This window comes from Oncorhynchus nerka, linkage group LG4 (genome assembly GCF_034236695.1).
Source record: "Oncorhynchus nerka isolate Pitt River linkage group LG4, Oner_Uvic_2.0, whole genome shotgun sequence".
NCBI lineage: Eukaryota > Metazoa > Chordata > Actinopteri > Salmoniformes > Salmonidae > Oncorhynchus > Oncorhynchus nerka.
The window spans coordinates 75183991-75200049 of NC_088399.1; the positions used below are offsets into that span (position 1 = coordinate 75183991).

At 41.8% G+C, this 16059-nt stretch overlaps 1 protein-coding gene across 4 annotated transcripts in view; it reads left to right on the forward strand.

Annotated features, from left to right (window-relative positions):
- Positions 1-16059, forward strand: part of LOC115128593 (terminal nucleotidyltransferase 4A-like) — a 34516-nt gene that overhangs the window by 1247 nt on the left and 17210 nt on the right. For all 4 annotated transcript variants that reach the window (XR_010463837.1, XM_029658555.2, XM_065017830.1 and 1 more), the window contains exons 2-11: positions 4248-4371; positions 4510-4556; positions 4663-4783; positions 12835-12942; positions 13916-14044; positions 14196-14409; positions 14590-14716; positions 14910-15013; positions 15202-15365; positions 15494-15640. Coding sequence is in view for 3 of the 4 variants with exons in the window: in XM_029658555.2 (XP_029514415.1) it covers positions 4248-4371; positions 4510-4556; positions 4663-4783; positions 12835-12942; positions 13916-14044; positions 14196-14409; positions 14590-14716; positions 14910-15013; positions 15202-15365; positions 15494-15640 (1285 nt within the window). In the remaining variant the exon portion in view is untranslated. The remainder of the gene's footprint in view (positions 1-4247; positions 4372-4509; positions 4557-4662; positions 4784-12834; positions 12943-13915; positions 14045-14195; positions 14410-14589; positions 14717-14909; positions 15014-15201; positions 15366-15493; positions 15641-16059) is intronic.

Below are 16059 nucleotides of genomic sequence, written 5' to 3' on the forward strand. Positions count from 1 at the left end.
TTGAAGACTTTACCCTTTACCAAAGTGAGGGAAAAAAAGATTTGTTTAGAAGTACAAGGGCGAATTGAGTTATTGCACACACGCGTTTCACAGAGTAGGCGTTCCTTAACGGAAATATGCAATTAAATACTGGAACGCGCCAATAGAACCTCACTAGCTCGTGCTTGTTCTGTCCATTGATTAATCTGCGCCCATTGCAAACAGGCTCTAGTTTATCTTGAGTTAGTTATACTCTTTGGCTAACTTGCTAATGTTAACCACGACAGCTAGCTGTCATGGTTTCCTATTCCTATTAGTTAACGTTAGCTACTTTTATTTATGATTGTAAAAATGTAATCTTGTCATGCCTACAGTTAATCAGTTAACGTGTAATTTTGGTGTTTGTTTGATTTGCTGCACGGGCGGTAGTAATGCGAATGTTAACTTTGACCTAGATTGAACTGCAGTGGCTAACCAGTTTTTTGTATTTATTAGCATTAGCTTGCTAAGCAGGTAGCGGCTAACTAACGCTTTGGTAGGGTTAGCTTGCTAACTTATTGGTTACTTAACATATGAATGGTTGGGTAACTTCTAGAATATATGTTTAAGTCACACAAACTTAAAAAGGGGTTCATAGTTAGCCACTTGGATAATTAACCTCTGACTCAATATATAGTTATTCAACTATAGCTAGCTAGTTGGCTTGCTAGCTAACTACATTCCATGTATTATTGTTGATTATATTAGCTAGCTATATATTTTTCCAAGTTGGTGACCACCGTTATAAAATCAGAGGCTGCAACAAAAACTGCCAGGTGACTTTATGATACCTAGATAACTACTATATTAGGAGTAAGAAGGCTATCAATAAGTTCATTTTCATTAGATTTGCTGAAAATACAAAATCATGTTTTAACGATTATTCTGTTTATTTTGCCAAAAACATTTACACGATCTCTTCTCTACCTTTAGTATGCACAGAAGCAATTTTAAGGATCACAGGTCGCATGTTTCGTCACAATTCACAATATTGTTTTGGACTGATGCCCGGTTGAGGGTTCTACTCCATCGTCGATGAAGATTTAATCTTAAATGCATTACAGTGACTTGGAAATACTGTCATTCCAAATAGTTAGTAGGGAAACCTTCGGTCTTAATTTTGATGTCGCCAGATTTACTTTAGATGTAGTATAACGTTAGCTAGCTTTCTAAAATTAAGGCCACTGGATTTTAGCATTGTTAGCTTTTTTTTTCGAACTTTGCTAGCTGACGAGAACATGCTAGCAAAGATGCGATGCGTAAAGTAAATTTCATGTTCAGAAATCCACAGGCTCGAGCGGTCACGACAACGCAGATGAAAATTCCAAATAGTATCTGTAATGTCCACAGAAACATGTCAAACGTTTTTTATAATCAATCCTCAGGTTGTTTTTAAAATATATAATCGATAATATATCAACCGGCACTGTCTCTTTTTCAGTAGGAGAGGGAGAGACAATGGCTGCCCCACTCTGTTGCGCAAGCAAAACTCATGCGAACACCCAGCTATCCACTGACGCGATGTTATCTTTCTCGCTCATTTTTCAAAATAAAAGCCTGAAACTATGTCTAAAGACTGTTGACACCTTGAGGAAGCAATAGGAAAAGGAATCTTTAAATTTGGCGAAGGCAGGCTATGGAACATGGAGCTTTCAAAAATAATAAAGCCAATTCCTGGTTTGATTTTCCTCAGGTTTTCGCCTGCAATATCAGTTCTGTTATGCTCACAGACAATAATTTTTTAAAATGGAATTTTACCCCTTTTCCTCCTCAATTTCGTGGTATCCAATTGTTTAGTAGCTACTATCTTGTCTCATCTCTACACAACCCAACCAAGCCGCACTGCTTCTCAACACAGCGCACCAATGTGTCGCGCGCACCGAGCCCGGCCTGCCACAGGAGTCGCTGGTGCGCGATGAGACAAGGATATCCCTACCGGCCAAACCCTCCGGTCGCGGCCGGTTACGACAGAGCCTGGGCACGAACCCAGAGTCTCTGGTGGCACAGCTGCCACTGCTCCACCCTGGAGGCCCCACAGACAATATTTTGACAGTTTTGGAGACTTTAGAATGTTTTCTATCCTAATCTGTCAATTATATGCATTTTCTATTTCCCTCTATACCATTTGTATTTCATTAACCTTTGACTATTGGATGTTCTTATAGGCACTTTAGTATTGCCAGTGTAACAGTATAGCTTCCGTCCCTCTTCACTCTTCCCTGGGCTCGAACCAGCAACACAACAACAATTAGCGCACGCTAACTAGCTAGCCATTTCACTTCGGTTACACGAGCCTCATCTCGGGAGTTGATAGGCTTGAAGTCATAAACAGTGCAATGCTTGACGCACAACGAAGAGCTGCTGGAAAAACGCACGAAAGTGCTGTTTGAATGAATGTTTCCGCGCCTGCTTCTGCCTACCACCGCTCAGTCAGATTTTTGCAACGCAGGACACACTAGATAATATCTAGTAATATCATCAACCATGTGTAGTTAACTAGTGATTATGATTGATTGTTTTTTATAAGATATGTTTAATGCTAGCTAGCAACTTACCTTGGCTTACTGCATTCACATAACAGGCAGTCTCCTTGTGGGGTGCAACGAGAGAGAGGCAGGTCGTTATTGCGTTGGACGAGTTAACTGTAAGGTTGCAAGATTGGATCCCCCTAGCTGACAAGGTGAAAATCTGTCGTTCTGCACCTGAACAAGGCAGTTAACCCACCGTTCCTAGGCAGTCATTGAAAATAAGAATGTGTTCTTAACTGACTTGCCTAGTTAAATAAAGGTATAAAAAAAAATCGCCGCCCAAAAATACAGATTTCCGATTGTTATGTAAACTTGAAATCTGCCCTAATTAATCGGCCATTCTGATTAATCGGTCAACCTCTACTCAGGATATATGGTTTGCACGGAGTCCACTGAAGTTCCTTGATGGTCGTCTTGGTATCCGCTTGTTGGGGGATATACACGGCTGTGATGATAACCAACGAGAGTTCTCTTGGGAGATAATACGGTCAGCATTTGACTGAGGAATTCTAGGTCAGGTGAACAAAAGGACTTGAGTTCCTGTATGTTGTTACAGTTACACCATGAGCCGTGAATCATAAAACATAAACCCCAGCCCTTCTTCTTACCAGAGAGATGTTTATTCCTGTCGATGCGATGTACTAAAAATCCCGTTGGCTGTATGGACTCCGACAGCATGTCCCCAGCTAACCATGTCTCCGTGAAACAGAGTATGTTACAATCCTGGACATCTCTTTGGAAAGCAACTCTTGTCCAGATTTTGTCGACTTTATTAACTAGGGACTGGACATTAGCAAGTAATATACTCGGGAGCGGTGGGTGGTGTGTGCGGTTCAGACAAAGGATCCGCTTTGGGAAAGTCTGATTTTTGGTCATAGTGCTGGTAAGTTGACGTCTCTCTGATATCCAGTAGTTCTTCCCCTTAAGGTTTTCTGGGCTAACAATGTAATAAATAATACATAAAAAATTAAAATAAATACTGCACAGTTTCCTAAGGACTAGAAGCAAAGATGCCGTCTCTAACGGCACCACCAGGGTCCTAGTAGTGATAGTAACAGTCTCTCTGCTCGGTGTTTCATTCTAAAATCATAGCATAGCGTTTAGGCCTTTTCCTAGTAAATAAATTGCTGTAGGGTTTTGCTGACCAATACTACTACAGTTCATCCCAGGGGATGTGGATTATTTATGGTGGTACGTATACATTTTTTCTAAGATGGCTTCTCCACTACTACCACACAGTTCTAAGGGATATCTGGGATGTTGAACTTATTTGAAAATCTGGGCGGCAGGTAGCCTAGTGGTTAGAGCATTGTAACCAAAAGGTTGCTAGATCGAATCTCCGAGCTAACAAGGTAAAAATCTGTCGTTCTGCTCCTGAACAAGGCAGTCATTGTAAATAAGAATTTGTTCTTATTGTTCTGACTTGCCTAGTTAAATAAAGGTTGAATAAAAATAAAAATCAAGCGACTTTGGGTCCAGGAAAAGCTCTATAGATGTCCCATTTTTTATTACTATCAACATAGGCCTTGGATAAAAAACGTTTTTTGAGAAGATGCCGGCAGTAGGTCCGACCTGATGACCTTTAAATTCATGAAACAGAACATGTCAATCAACCTATTATTTGATTGGTTTATTATCAGGTGAGCGACTGTGTGCTTGTTGTTAACCCTCTCCTCTCCCTGTTCCCCTGTCCCTCCCCAGTCTCCATGAGGAGGTGGTAGACTTCTACAACTTCATGTCTCCCCAACCCGAGGAGGCTTCTATGAGGAAGGAGGTGGTCAACAGAATCGAGACGGTCATCAAGGAGCTGTGGCCTACTGCTGATGTGAGGACACACACACACACACACACACACCAGAGCTGGGTGTTGAATCAGCACATTTTGGCCATTAGTCTACAAATATTGGTACAATAAAAATAAAAATCTTATTTTTTCTAATTCTCTCTCTCTCTCTCTCTCCAGGTGCAGATATTTGGCAGCTTCAGCACTGGACTCTACCTACCCACAAGGTAAGAGAGCAGTCTTGTTGTGTACTGTGTTGAATCTTGTTCTCAGAATTTGCTCCAGGTGCTTGGCCACCAGTTGACCTACCACCATCTTTCTCTGTTGCCATAGTGACATAGACCTGGTGGTGTTTGGGAAGTGGGAACGCCCCCCTCTGCAGCAATTGGAACAGGCCCTCCGGAAACACAACGTGGCGGAACCTTTCTCCATCAAAGTGCTGGACAAAGCTACAGTGAGTTGGTGCTGTGTTTTAAAAGAATGCTTACACAATCTGTTGGGATAGCTTCAATGCTGTTCAAACTGATAACATGTTAAACTCTTGAGTGTTTTGGGCTCTGTACCCATTCAGTCAATTTCATTCAGAAAATAGAAAGTGACCTATCATTCGAAAACTACAGCATTTCTCATTTTGGAAATCGATCTCAAATCTCACTGCTGGGGATGTCCCCTCTACCGTCCACCCTACAGGCCATGAATCATGCGCAAAGGTCATATTCATAGTGTGTATAATTTGGGTCAAGTGACAAAAAGTGGGGAAAAAATGTATGCATGGAAAGGGTACACCCTGGTGGTCCTCATAATGCAATGCATTTCTTTACCATCCACATATAATATAACATTACCTTGAATGCATCCTCCATATTCGCCGTTGATCAAGCTCACCCGTTTCCAGTGGTTTCCTTGGCTGTCTGTGTTATTTCAAAAAAATACTTGATGGCTAGAAAGTCCCGATCAGTAGGGTCATTTTAAGATGTCAGGCTTTAAAATCCGTTCAGTCATTTTTACACAGTGAGGTACTACCCAAACCTGATCAAACCGGACGCATCTATTTTTCCTGTTCCAAAGTCACATGTGATCTTCTAGTGGTTGAACTGGAAATCAGACATGAGATCTGATAATATCAGTAAAAAGATTACAACTTCAGCGTTATGTATATCATTCCTGTAAGATGAACAATTTAAGCATGGCACCTTCCACAAGCCCTGCGCTTTTAAAATGGTTGTGTCCTTTTGGAATGGTAATTGGTTATTTTATTTCAAACCTAGACATTCAAATCTCTTATTCCCCAACTAAGGGACACTTTTGTACAATGTTTTTGTCACTGGCCTACACTCAATAACTCTCATGTCAAAGTGTAAGTATGTTTTAGGATTCTTTTTTTAAACAAATGAATTAAATGAAAAGCTGAAATGTCTTCAGTCAATAAGTGTTTGACCCTTTTGTTATAGCAAGCCTAAATATGTTTTAGGAGTAAAAATGTGCTTAACAAGTCGCATAATAAGTTGCATGGATTTACTCTGTGTATAATAATAGGGTTTAACTTTCTTTTTGAATGACTACCGCATCTCTGTACCCCACAAATACTGTAAGGTGTGTGTAAGGTCCCTCAGACAAGCAGTGACTTTCAAACCCAGATTCAGACACAAAGACCAGGGAGTTTTTCCAATGTCTCACAAACAAGGGCATCTATTGGTAGATGGTAATAAAAAAGCAGACATTGAATATCCCTTTGAGCATGGTGAAGTTATTACACTTTGGATGGTGTATCAATACACCCAGTCACTACAAAGAAACAGGCGGCCTTCCTAACGCAGTTGCCAGGTAGGAAGGAAACCGCTCAGGGATTTCACCATGAGGCCAGTGGTGACTTTAAAACAGTTACAGACTTTAATGGCTGTGATAGGAGAAAACTGAGGATGGATCAACAACATTGTAGTTACTCCACAATACTAACCTACTTGATTGAGTGAAATGAAGGAAGCCTCTATTCCAAAACACGCGTCTTGTTTGCAACAAGGCACTGAAATAATACTGCAGAAAATGTGGCAAAGCAATTCCATTTGTGTCCTAAACACAATACAACACATTACTGAGTACCACCCTCTATATTTTCAAGCATAGTGGTGGCTGCATCATGTTATGGGTATGCTTGTAATCGTTAAGGACTGAGTTTTTCAGGATAGAAAATAAACGTAATGGAGTTAAGCAAATCCTAGACGAAAACCTGGTTCAGTCTGCTTTCCACCAGACACTGGGAGATGAATTCACATTTCAGCAGGACAATAACCTAAAACACAAGGCCAAACATATACTGGAGTTACTTACCAAGAAGACCATGACAGAGTTAGGTTTGACTTAAATCTGCTTGAAAATCTATGGCAAAACCTGAAAAATGGTTGTCTAGTAATGATCAACAACCAATTTGACAGAGCTTGAAGAATCTTTAAAAAGAATAATGTGCTAATGTTGCACAATCCAGATGTTGAAAGCTCTTGAAGACTTACCCAGAAAGATTCACAGCTGTAATTGCTGCCAAAGATGCTTCTAACATGTATTGACTCTGGGTTAAATACTTGTAAAATAAAGATGTGTTACTGTTTATTTATATACAGTACCAGTCAAAAGTTTGGACACACCTACTCATTCCAGTGTTTTTCTTTATTTTTTACTATTTTCTACATTGTAGAATAATAGTGAAGACATCAAAACTATGAAATAACACGTATGGAATCATATAGTAACCAATGTATTTTAGATTTGAGATACTTCAAAGTAGCTACCCTTTGCCTTGATGAAAGCTTTGCCCACTCTTGGCATTTTCTCAACCAGCTTCATGCATCAGTCACCTGGAATGCATTTCAATTAACAGGTGTGCCTTAAGTTAATTTGTGGAATTAATTTCCTTCTTAATGCCTGAAAAATGGTTGTCTAGGGATGGAATACAGAAGACAGCCCTACTTGGTAAAAGACCAGGTCCATATTACGGCAAGAACCGCTCAAGTAAGCAAAGAGAAACGACAGTCCATCATTACGTTAAGACATGAAGGTCAATCAATGCGGAACATTTCAAGAACTTTGAAAGTTTCTTCAAGTGCAGTCGCGAAAACCATCCAGCTCTATGATGAAACTGTCTCTAATGAGGACCACCACAGGAAAAGAAGACCCAGAGTTACCTCTGCTGCAGAGGACAACTTCATTAGAGTGACTGGCCTCAGAAATTGCAGCCCAAATAAATGCTTCACAGAGTTCAAGTAACAGACACATCTCAACATTAACTGTTCAGAGGAGACTGTGTGAATCAGACCTTCAAAGTTGAATTGCTGCAAAGAAACCACTACTAAAGGACCCAATAAGAAGGAGAGACTTGCTTGGGCCAAGAAACACGCCCAATGGACATTAGACCGGTGGAAATCTGTCCTCCAAATTTGATGTGTTTGGTCTGATGAGTCCAACCGCCATGTCTTTGTGAAACGCAGAGGTAAACATCTCCGCATGTGTGGTTCCCACCGTGAAGCATGTAGGAGGAGGTGTGGGGGTGCTTTGCTGGTGACACTGTTGGTGATTTATTTAGAATTCAAGGCACACTTTACCAGCATGGCTACCACTGCATTCTGCAGTGATACGCCACCCCATCTGGTTTGCGCTTAGTGGGACTATCATTTCTTTTTCAACAGGACAATGACCCAACACACCTCCAGGCTGTGTAAGGGCTACTTGACCAAGAAGGAGAGTGATGGGAGTGCTGCATCAGATGATCTGGCCTCCAATTGAGGTGGTTTGGGATGAGTTGGACTGCAGAGTGAAGGAAAAGCAGCCAACAAGTCCTCAGGATGTGTGGGAACTCCTTCAAAACTGTTGGAAAAACATTTCAAGTGAAGCTGGTTGAGAGAATGCCAAGAGTGTTCAAAGCTGTCATCAAGGCAAAGGTGGCTACTTTGAAGAATATAAAATATATTTTCATTTGTTAAAAACTTTTTTAGTTATTACATGTTTCCTTATGTGTAATTTTATAGTTTTGATGTCTTCGCTATTATTCTACAATGTAGAAAATAGTAAAAAATGAAGAAAAACCCTTGAATGAGTAGGTGTGTCCTAACTTTTGACTGGTACTGTATTTTATTATTATTATTTTTTATTTTTTTACAAATGTTAGAATTTGTCTTCCACTTTGATGTTCGAGTAGTTTGTGTAGATCGTTAATAAAATATGACCATTTAAGTCCATTTTAATCCCACTTTGTAACACTAAAAATGTGAAAAAAAGTAAAGGGATGTGAATCCTTTCTGAAGGCATTGTAGATGGGGGTAATTAACATATTAAACAGCCTATGTGAATGCATCCTATACACACTGCTGTCTTCCCAAAATAATGCAAACGAAATGAAATGCTTTAAGTAGTAGCCTAGTTATTCATTCATGCATGGACATTTTTGGGGGGTGAATAGCCGTTTGGAAACCGCGAATGCGAACAAATTCATGCAAAAGAAACGACGGGTACCAAGTAGGCTGAGTAAACAAAATATCAGATCAATAAAGGCACAACACAGTCTATATTCAGGCTAGTTACATTAACAGTAAACACAGCAGTAAATAAAAGGTGAATGGAGATTCAAATAACCAAAACATCCTACGACAGTGAGATGCAGCCACACACAGCTGTCTTGCCAAATAAATAGTCCTATAGGCCCGCTTCAAACATGGAAAACCATGGCGCTCATGAGTTCAGCAACACGTTTTTCATATGACACATTCCACTTTTGTGGATCAAATTTGACCCACACAATCAATTAAGCAACGCCAGCCTACCATAACCATGTTTCTAATACGTACATTTCCATTTACAATGACAAGAACCACTAAGCTACCATTGAAACCATAATAGAATTAATCTATTTCCATACGGAAACATACAGATACTGGTGAAGTCAGACGTTTACATACACTTAGGTTGGAGTCATTAAAACTCGTTTTTCAACCACTCCACAAATTTCTTGTTATCATAGTTTTGGCAAGTTGGCTAGGACGTCTACTTTGTGCATCACACAAGTAATTTTTCCAACAATTGTTTACAGACAGATTATTTCACTTATAATTCACTGTATCACAATTCCAGTAGGTCTGAAGTTCACATACACTAAGTTGACTGCACCTTTAAACAGCTTGGAAAATTCCAGAAAATTATGTCATGGCTTTAGAAGCTTCTGATAGGCTAATTGACATCATTTGAGTCAATTGGAGGTGTACATGTGGATGTATTTCAAGGCCTTCCTTCAAACTCAGTGCCTCTTTGCTTGACATCATGGGAAAAATCAAAAGAAATTAGCCGATACCTCAGAAATAAGTTGTAGACCTCCAAGTCTGGTTCATCCTTGGGAGCAATTTCCAAACGCCTGAAGGTACCACATTCATCTGTACAAACAATAGTATGCAAGTATAAACACCATGTGACCATGCAGCCGTCATACCGCTCAGGGAGGAGACTCCTTCTGTCTCCTAGAGATTAACGTACTTTGCTGCGAAAAGTGCAAATCAATCCCAGAACAGCAAAGGACCTTGTGAAGATTCTGGAGGAAACGGGTACAAAAGTATCTATATCCACAGGAAAATGAGTCCTATATCAACATAACCTGAAAGGCTGCTCAGCAAGGAAGAAGCCACTGCTCCAAAACCGCCATAAAAAACTCTGAATATGGTTTGCAACTGCACATGGGGACAAGGATCATACTTTTTGGGGAAATGTCCTCTGGTTTGATGAAACAAAAATAGAACAGTTTGGCCATAATGACCATTGTTATGTTTGGAGGAAAAAGGGGGAGGCTTGCAAGCTGAAGAACACCATCCCAACCCTGAAGCACAGAGGTGGCAGCATCATGTTTTGGGGGTGCTTTGCTGCAGGAGGGAATGGTGCACTTCACAAAATAGATGGCATCATGGGCCTCCCGGGTGGCGCAGTGGTCTAGGGCAGGGAAGGTTTGGCCGGTAGGGATATCCTTGTCTCATCTCGCACCAGCGACTCTTGTTGCGGGCCGGGCGCAGTGCACGCTAACCAAGGTAGCCAGGTGCATGGCGTTTCCTCCGCCACATTGGTGCGGCTGGCTTCTGGGTTGGATGCGAGCTGTGTTAAGAAGCAGTGCGGCTTGGTTGGGTTGTGTTTCGGAGGACGCATGGCTTTCGACCTTCGTCTCTCCCGAGCCCGTACGGGAGTTGTAGCGATGAGACAAGATAGTAATTACTAAGAATTGGATACCACGAAAAGGGTGTAAAATAAAAAATAGATGGCATCATGAGGGATGAAAATTATGTGGATATATTGAAGCAACATCTCAAGACAACAGTCAGGAAGTTAAAGCTTGGTCACAAATGGGTCTTCCAAATGGACAATGACCGCAAGCATACTTCCAAAGTTGTGGCAAAATGGCTTAAGGACAACAAAGTCAAGGTATTGGAGTGGTCATCACAAAGCCCTGACTTCAATCTTATAGAACATTTTTGGGCAGAACTGAAAAAGCGTGTGTGAGCAAGGAGGCCTACAAACCTGACTCAGTTACACCAGCTCTGTCAGGAGGAATGGGCCAAAATTCACCCAACTTGTTGTGGGAAGCTTGTGGAATGCTACCTGAAACATTTGACCCAAGTTAAACAATTTAACATCAATACACCCAAATACTAATTGAGTGTATGTAAACTTCTTACCCACTGGGAATGTGATGAAAGAAATAAAAGCTGAAATAAATTATTCTCTCTACTATTATCCTGACATTTCACATTCTAAAAATGAAGTGGTGATCCTAACTGACCTAAAACAGGGAATTTTTACTAGAATTCAATGTCAGGAATTGTGAAAAACGGAGTTTAAATGTATTTGGCTATGGTGTATGTAAACTTCAGACTTCAACTGTATGTAATGTAGCTATACCCTGGGGCATCATTTGGATTCTTGCATTGGAATTATATAGATTTCTGCTTATATCATGCTGTACCACAATAAACACACGTTCAATTGGCGAGACCATTTGAGTGCTTTTGACCAAGAAGTGAATGTGTGAATTGTCCGCTGTGCTCTATCAGCACCATGGACTGCCCTCTACACACTAAACGAGGCTGTTGAAAACCTAGGCTGTTGTCCAAGGTTGTCATTTTGCCATTCCATATCCTAGGTTTTTGCTGAAATGAGGCCACTTTCTCTACCACCAAGATTTTGATAAAAACCAACCAGCAAGATTGTTTCTTTTCAGAAGAGTTGCAGCCTCCTTGATGCTCTGTGGAACTTCCTGTGTAATTGATCATTCCATTATCCCAGAAATATTCTTGTAAGTTCCCCTTCAAATGACAGTTGGATTAGTTGAGCTTTCCTCAGATGTAGCATGCTTCTTCTGTGCTGTCTGAACACATTTGTCAGTGGAAAATGAGATCCACGTGTCAGTGCAGTAAGCACGGTCAGCATAGCGGAGAGAGAACCAGAGAATCATTGCCGTGTATAGTGGGGTCCTCATTGGAGCTGGAGCGGGTGATTTTTCAGCCCAACTGGCGAGCGACACTAAACTCTGCTCCCACCAAATCTGTTTTGCTTAACTCCAGCAGTGGTTTCACCTTTTTCACATCTGGAAAGTCATGGCTCTCCAGGTCAAAGGCTCACAGGGCCTCCACCATTTGGCTGTTGTGTTCGCTGAATCGTTCTGACGTTTCACCAATGACGGAATCCAAGAAGTCTTTTACACTCAGTCTCTTCTCCTCTGTCCTGCTGGGCTACTGTACTGCCAACAACACGAGCACTTTTTACAGCTAGCCAAGAAGCTAACTAAACTCTGTAGTGGTAGGGAGTGAAGCAGAGTTGCGTGAAGCGGCTTCAACGGTAAACATGACCCCGCCCTTATAAATGAAATATTACAGGCGGAGGCGTATCGCGTTATCCATTTAGCCAACCACCCAATGGAGTCTTACCTAACCTCCCCAGTGGCTTTCCATATCCCCCTTCACACACTGCGGTGCCTTCTGTCCATTGTACTGACGCAGTGCAGCAGAAATACAGATTTTGCGCCAACCTGTCACTCAACCATCATCATCATCATCATTTAACCTTTTCTGCTATTTTTATATAGGGACATTAAACTTGAGGGGGCACAAGTTTAAACTGAGGGGGCTAAGCCGTTTTTGCCCCCTTGTGGAGCCGGCTCCGCCTCTTTAATAGTCATGACGTTGCTGTACAGCTATATCAGAATCCCACGGCACTTACCCTTCTAACAGTGCTAAGCATGTGTTTGTAGGACTTACATTTAGATTTCAAAATGATATCTAATTCGGGTAGGTTACAATTTGTGTCACTTAGAAAATGACACCAGAGAGCGTCAGAATTGAACAGGAAGTAGATGAGACTTAGTGCACACTTGTCATACATTCAACTAATGATTAGATCTGAGAATTGAGCGGGAATGAAAGTGAAATGGATGTGAAATAAACTTGGTTTATTTTTATGAAAAGTCAATGTTTCTCTTCTTTTTCCCAGGTGCCAATCATCAAGCTGACTGACCAGGAGACAGACGTCAAAGTGGACATCAGCTTCAATGTGGAGACGGGAGTCAAAGCTGCTCTCTTCATCAAGGACTACACAAAGGTGAGAACACTAGCATTTGTACTTTTTTGGGTTAGCATCATTTCCCCAAGACAGAGATTAGGTAGTAATTCAATAATCATGTGAAACACTATTATTGCACTCAGTGAGTTCATGCAACTTATTTTAAGTTAAGCACATTTTTACTCCTGAACTTATTAGGCTTGCCATAACAAAGGGGTTGAATCCTTATTGACTTAACACATTGCAGCTTTTCATTTTGAGTTAATTAGTAAAAAAAAAAACATAATCCCACTTTGACATTATGGGATGTTGTATGTGCGTGTGTAGGCCAGTGACACAAAATCTAAATGTAATCCATTTTAAATTCAGGCAGTAAAACAACACCTGGAAAAAGTCAAGGGGTGTGAATACTGTCTGAAGGCACTGTATGCATTTTAAATTTGAGATGGAATGTTCCATATTGGGCGAGAACAGAGAATGTACACCTGCACATTGGTTCAGAGTGGTGTCGTCTGCTGTAATGTCGGGTTTTCCCGCTCAAATGAACCGTGCTTTTACTTCTCTAGCCAATCTTATTAGTTCTGCAGTAGTGCCTATGCCCTAGGGGTTAGGTGGAGATTTGGTGATAGGCCCACAATATGCTGTCAGTAAAGGAATTTCTCTGACTTGTCCTTTATTCAATGACATAACCCAACATGCTTCTGTAAGTTACCAGAACCATAACGCGTGAGTCTTTGTCCCATTGACAACCACAGCCTCAAAATCAGCATATGATTTAAAAATGAGACTGTAAAAAGGAGGCGAATTGTATTTCAAGTAGTGATCCTCATACGAAGTTACATATTTCCATTAAATAAAGACTTTTTCATCGTCTAATTTGAAATAATTCCCACTTTTAATAGGTGCTCTGCTCCTCAATGACTGTGTAAATTGAGCAGGGATTCGATTCTCTCCTTAGTGTTTTTAATCTCTCTCGCCCTCCTTCCCCCCTTTCTCTCTCGGGCCCCTACAGAGGTATCCCGTGCTGCCTTACCTGATCTTTGTGCTGAAGCAATTTCTGCTCCAGAGAGATCTCAACGAGGTGTTCACTGGAGGAATCAGCTCCTACAGCCTCATCCTGATGGTCATTAGCTTCCTCCAGGTACACACACAAACGAGCATACACACACACACACACACACACACACTTTGTGTAATCTAGTATGACAGTGTACAGTTATGGCACTTGTAACGTTGTCATAACATGTCTACCTAACCTCTCACTCTATCTCTCTATCTATCCATCCATCCAGCTCCACCCAAGAATTGACGCCAGTAGCCCCAACATCAACCTTGGCATCCTGCTGATTGAGTTCTTTGAGCTGTACGGCCGCCATTTTAATTACCTGAAGACGGGCATCCGTGTCAAGAACGGAGGGGCCTACATGGCCAAGGAGGACATGACGAAGGTTATGACCAACGGCTACAGACCCTCCATGCTCTGTATAGAGGACCCACTGATGCCAGGTGTGTGTGTGTGTGTGCGCATGATGGTGTGCAGGACTGAGTGTTTGTGTGACTATGTGTATGTATGTGCATCTGACTGGACAGTGTTTGAGTGAATGTATGTGTTTTCCATTGGTAATGGTGTTGGCCTTAGTTTGTATGGGCCGATTTAGGTGTTTTAACCGTGTGTGTGTGTTCCAGGTAACGACGTTGGCAGGAGTTCGTACGGAGCCATGCAAGTCAAGCAGGTGTTTGACTACGCTTACATCGTCCTTGGTCACGCCGTGTCACCACTAGCACGCTCCTACCCCAATAAGGACATCGACAGGTTGGTTCCTCCCTCTTTCTGAATGTCTTCTGTGTCCAGCCGGGCCTAGAAATGTTTGTACATGAATAAGTACTGAAGTTATCAAAGTAAAGATTGTCAAATAAATATGGTGGTTGTGTTGGAAAGTGTAACTAATCCACTGCTGTGCAACATTTGAAATCCTGCCCTTTCCTGTTTCTCACTATCCCTGCAGCACTTTGGGGAGGATAATCAAGGTGACCCAGGAAGTGATTGACTACAGGAAGTGGATCATGACGAAGTGGGGAGGAAGGCACCTCGCCCGCATGGAGAGCCGTGGTAAGAGAAGTGTGTGTACAAAATAATCTGTGTGTGTAACCTCTGCGTAAAATAAGTCTTGACTGTCTTTTATGGCAGGTTTTGTGTGTGTATATTGACCTGTGTGTGCAAGGGTAACCTTTTGTTGTCTCGTATGGCAGTTTGGGAAGTGTTTGTTGCTGTGTATAATAACCTGTTTCTCTCGTTAGGTTCTGTCCTGGAGCAGGACCCAGCACGGTGTGTGTTGGGTGTAGGTGTGGAGGAGCAGAGGGACTCTGTCTCCCCTCACAGTGCAGACTCCCCCATGTCCCTGTCCAGTCCTCACCAACACTCCTCAGCCTCCTCGGTCTCCTCTCTGTCCGGGTCAGACAATGTAAGGGCACAGACACATACAATAAACACACACACTGCGGTCTTTATGATGAACTATATAAATGCAATTGTGTTAATGATTTGACAGCTGATCATGTTTTAAGCCCTCCCCTCTGCTGTGTGTTCCAGGACTCTGATTCGACGCCATGCCCTGGCCGCCCTCCGGCGCTGCCCCCCTACACCCTCCAGTCTCTGGGTATGACTCTACCCCTGGGCCTGGCACTGGGCAAGACTGGCATCAACCAGCAGCACCTCATCATGTCCCCTGGCTCACAGGTACAGAACCTAGCAGCTACTGAGCTTTGTGTTGTTAGAGATGGGAGAGTTTAGCGTGATGGATCAACATGTTCTGTGAGAGGGACATTAATGGTAGACTCAGCGACGCATTAAGTATAAACGATATCTGCGTTGAAGCACGAGGCTAAACTTCTCTGCTGTTTTGGTCCCGTAGATACCACGTTGTAGCACATCCACAGGTATCCACAAAGTCTTGCATCTTAATGGCTGCGGTGCTGCTTGTGCCAGCATCATACCGCAGAGTCTACCTTTTACCGTTATAAAAAGAAAACAGCATTCCTGAATTTCCAGCTCCATCTTATCATTAAGATTTGTAAGGTGAACGCACCAATTTGTAAGTCGCTTTGGATAAGAGCGTCTGCTAAATGACTTAAATGTAATGTATATAATATATATAT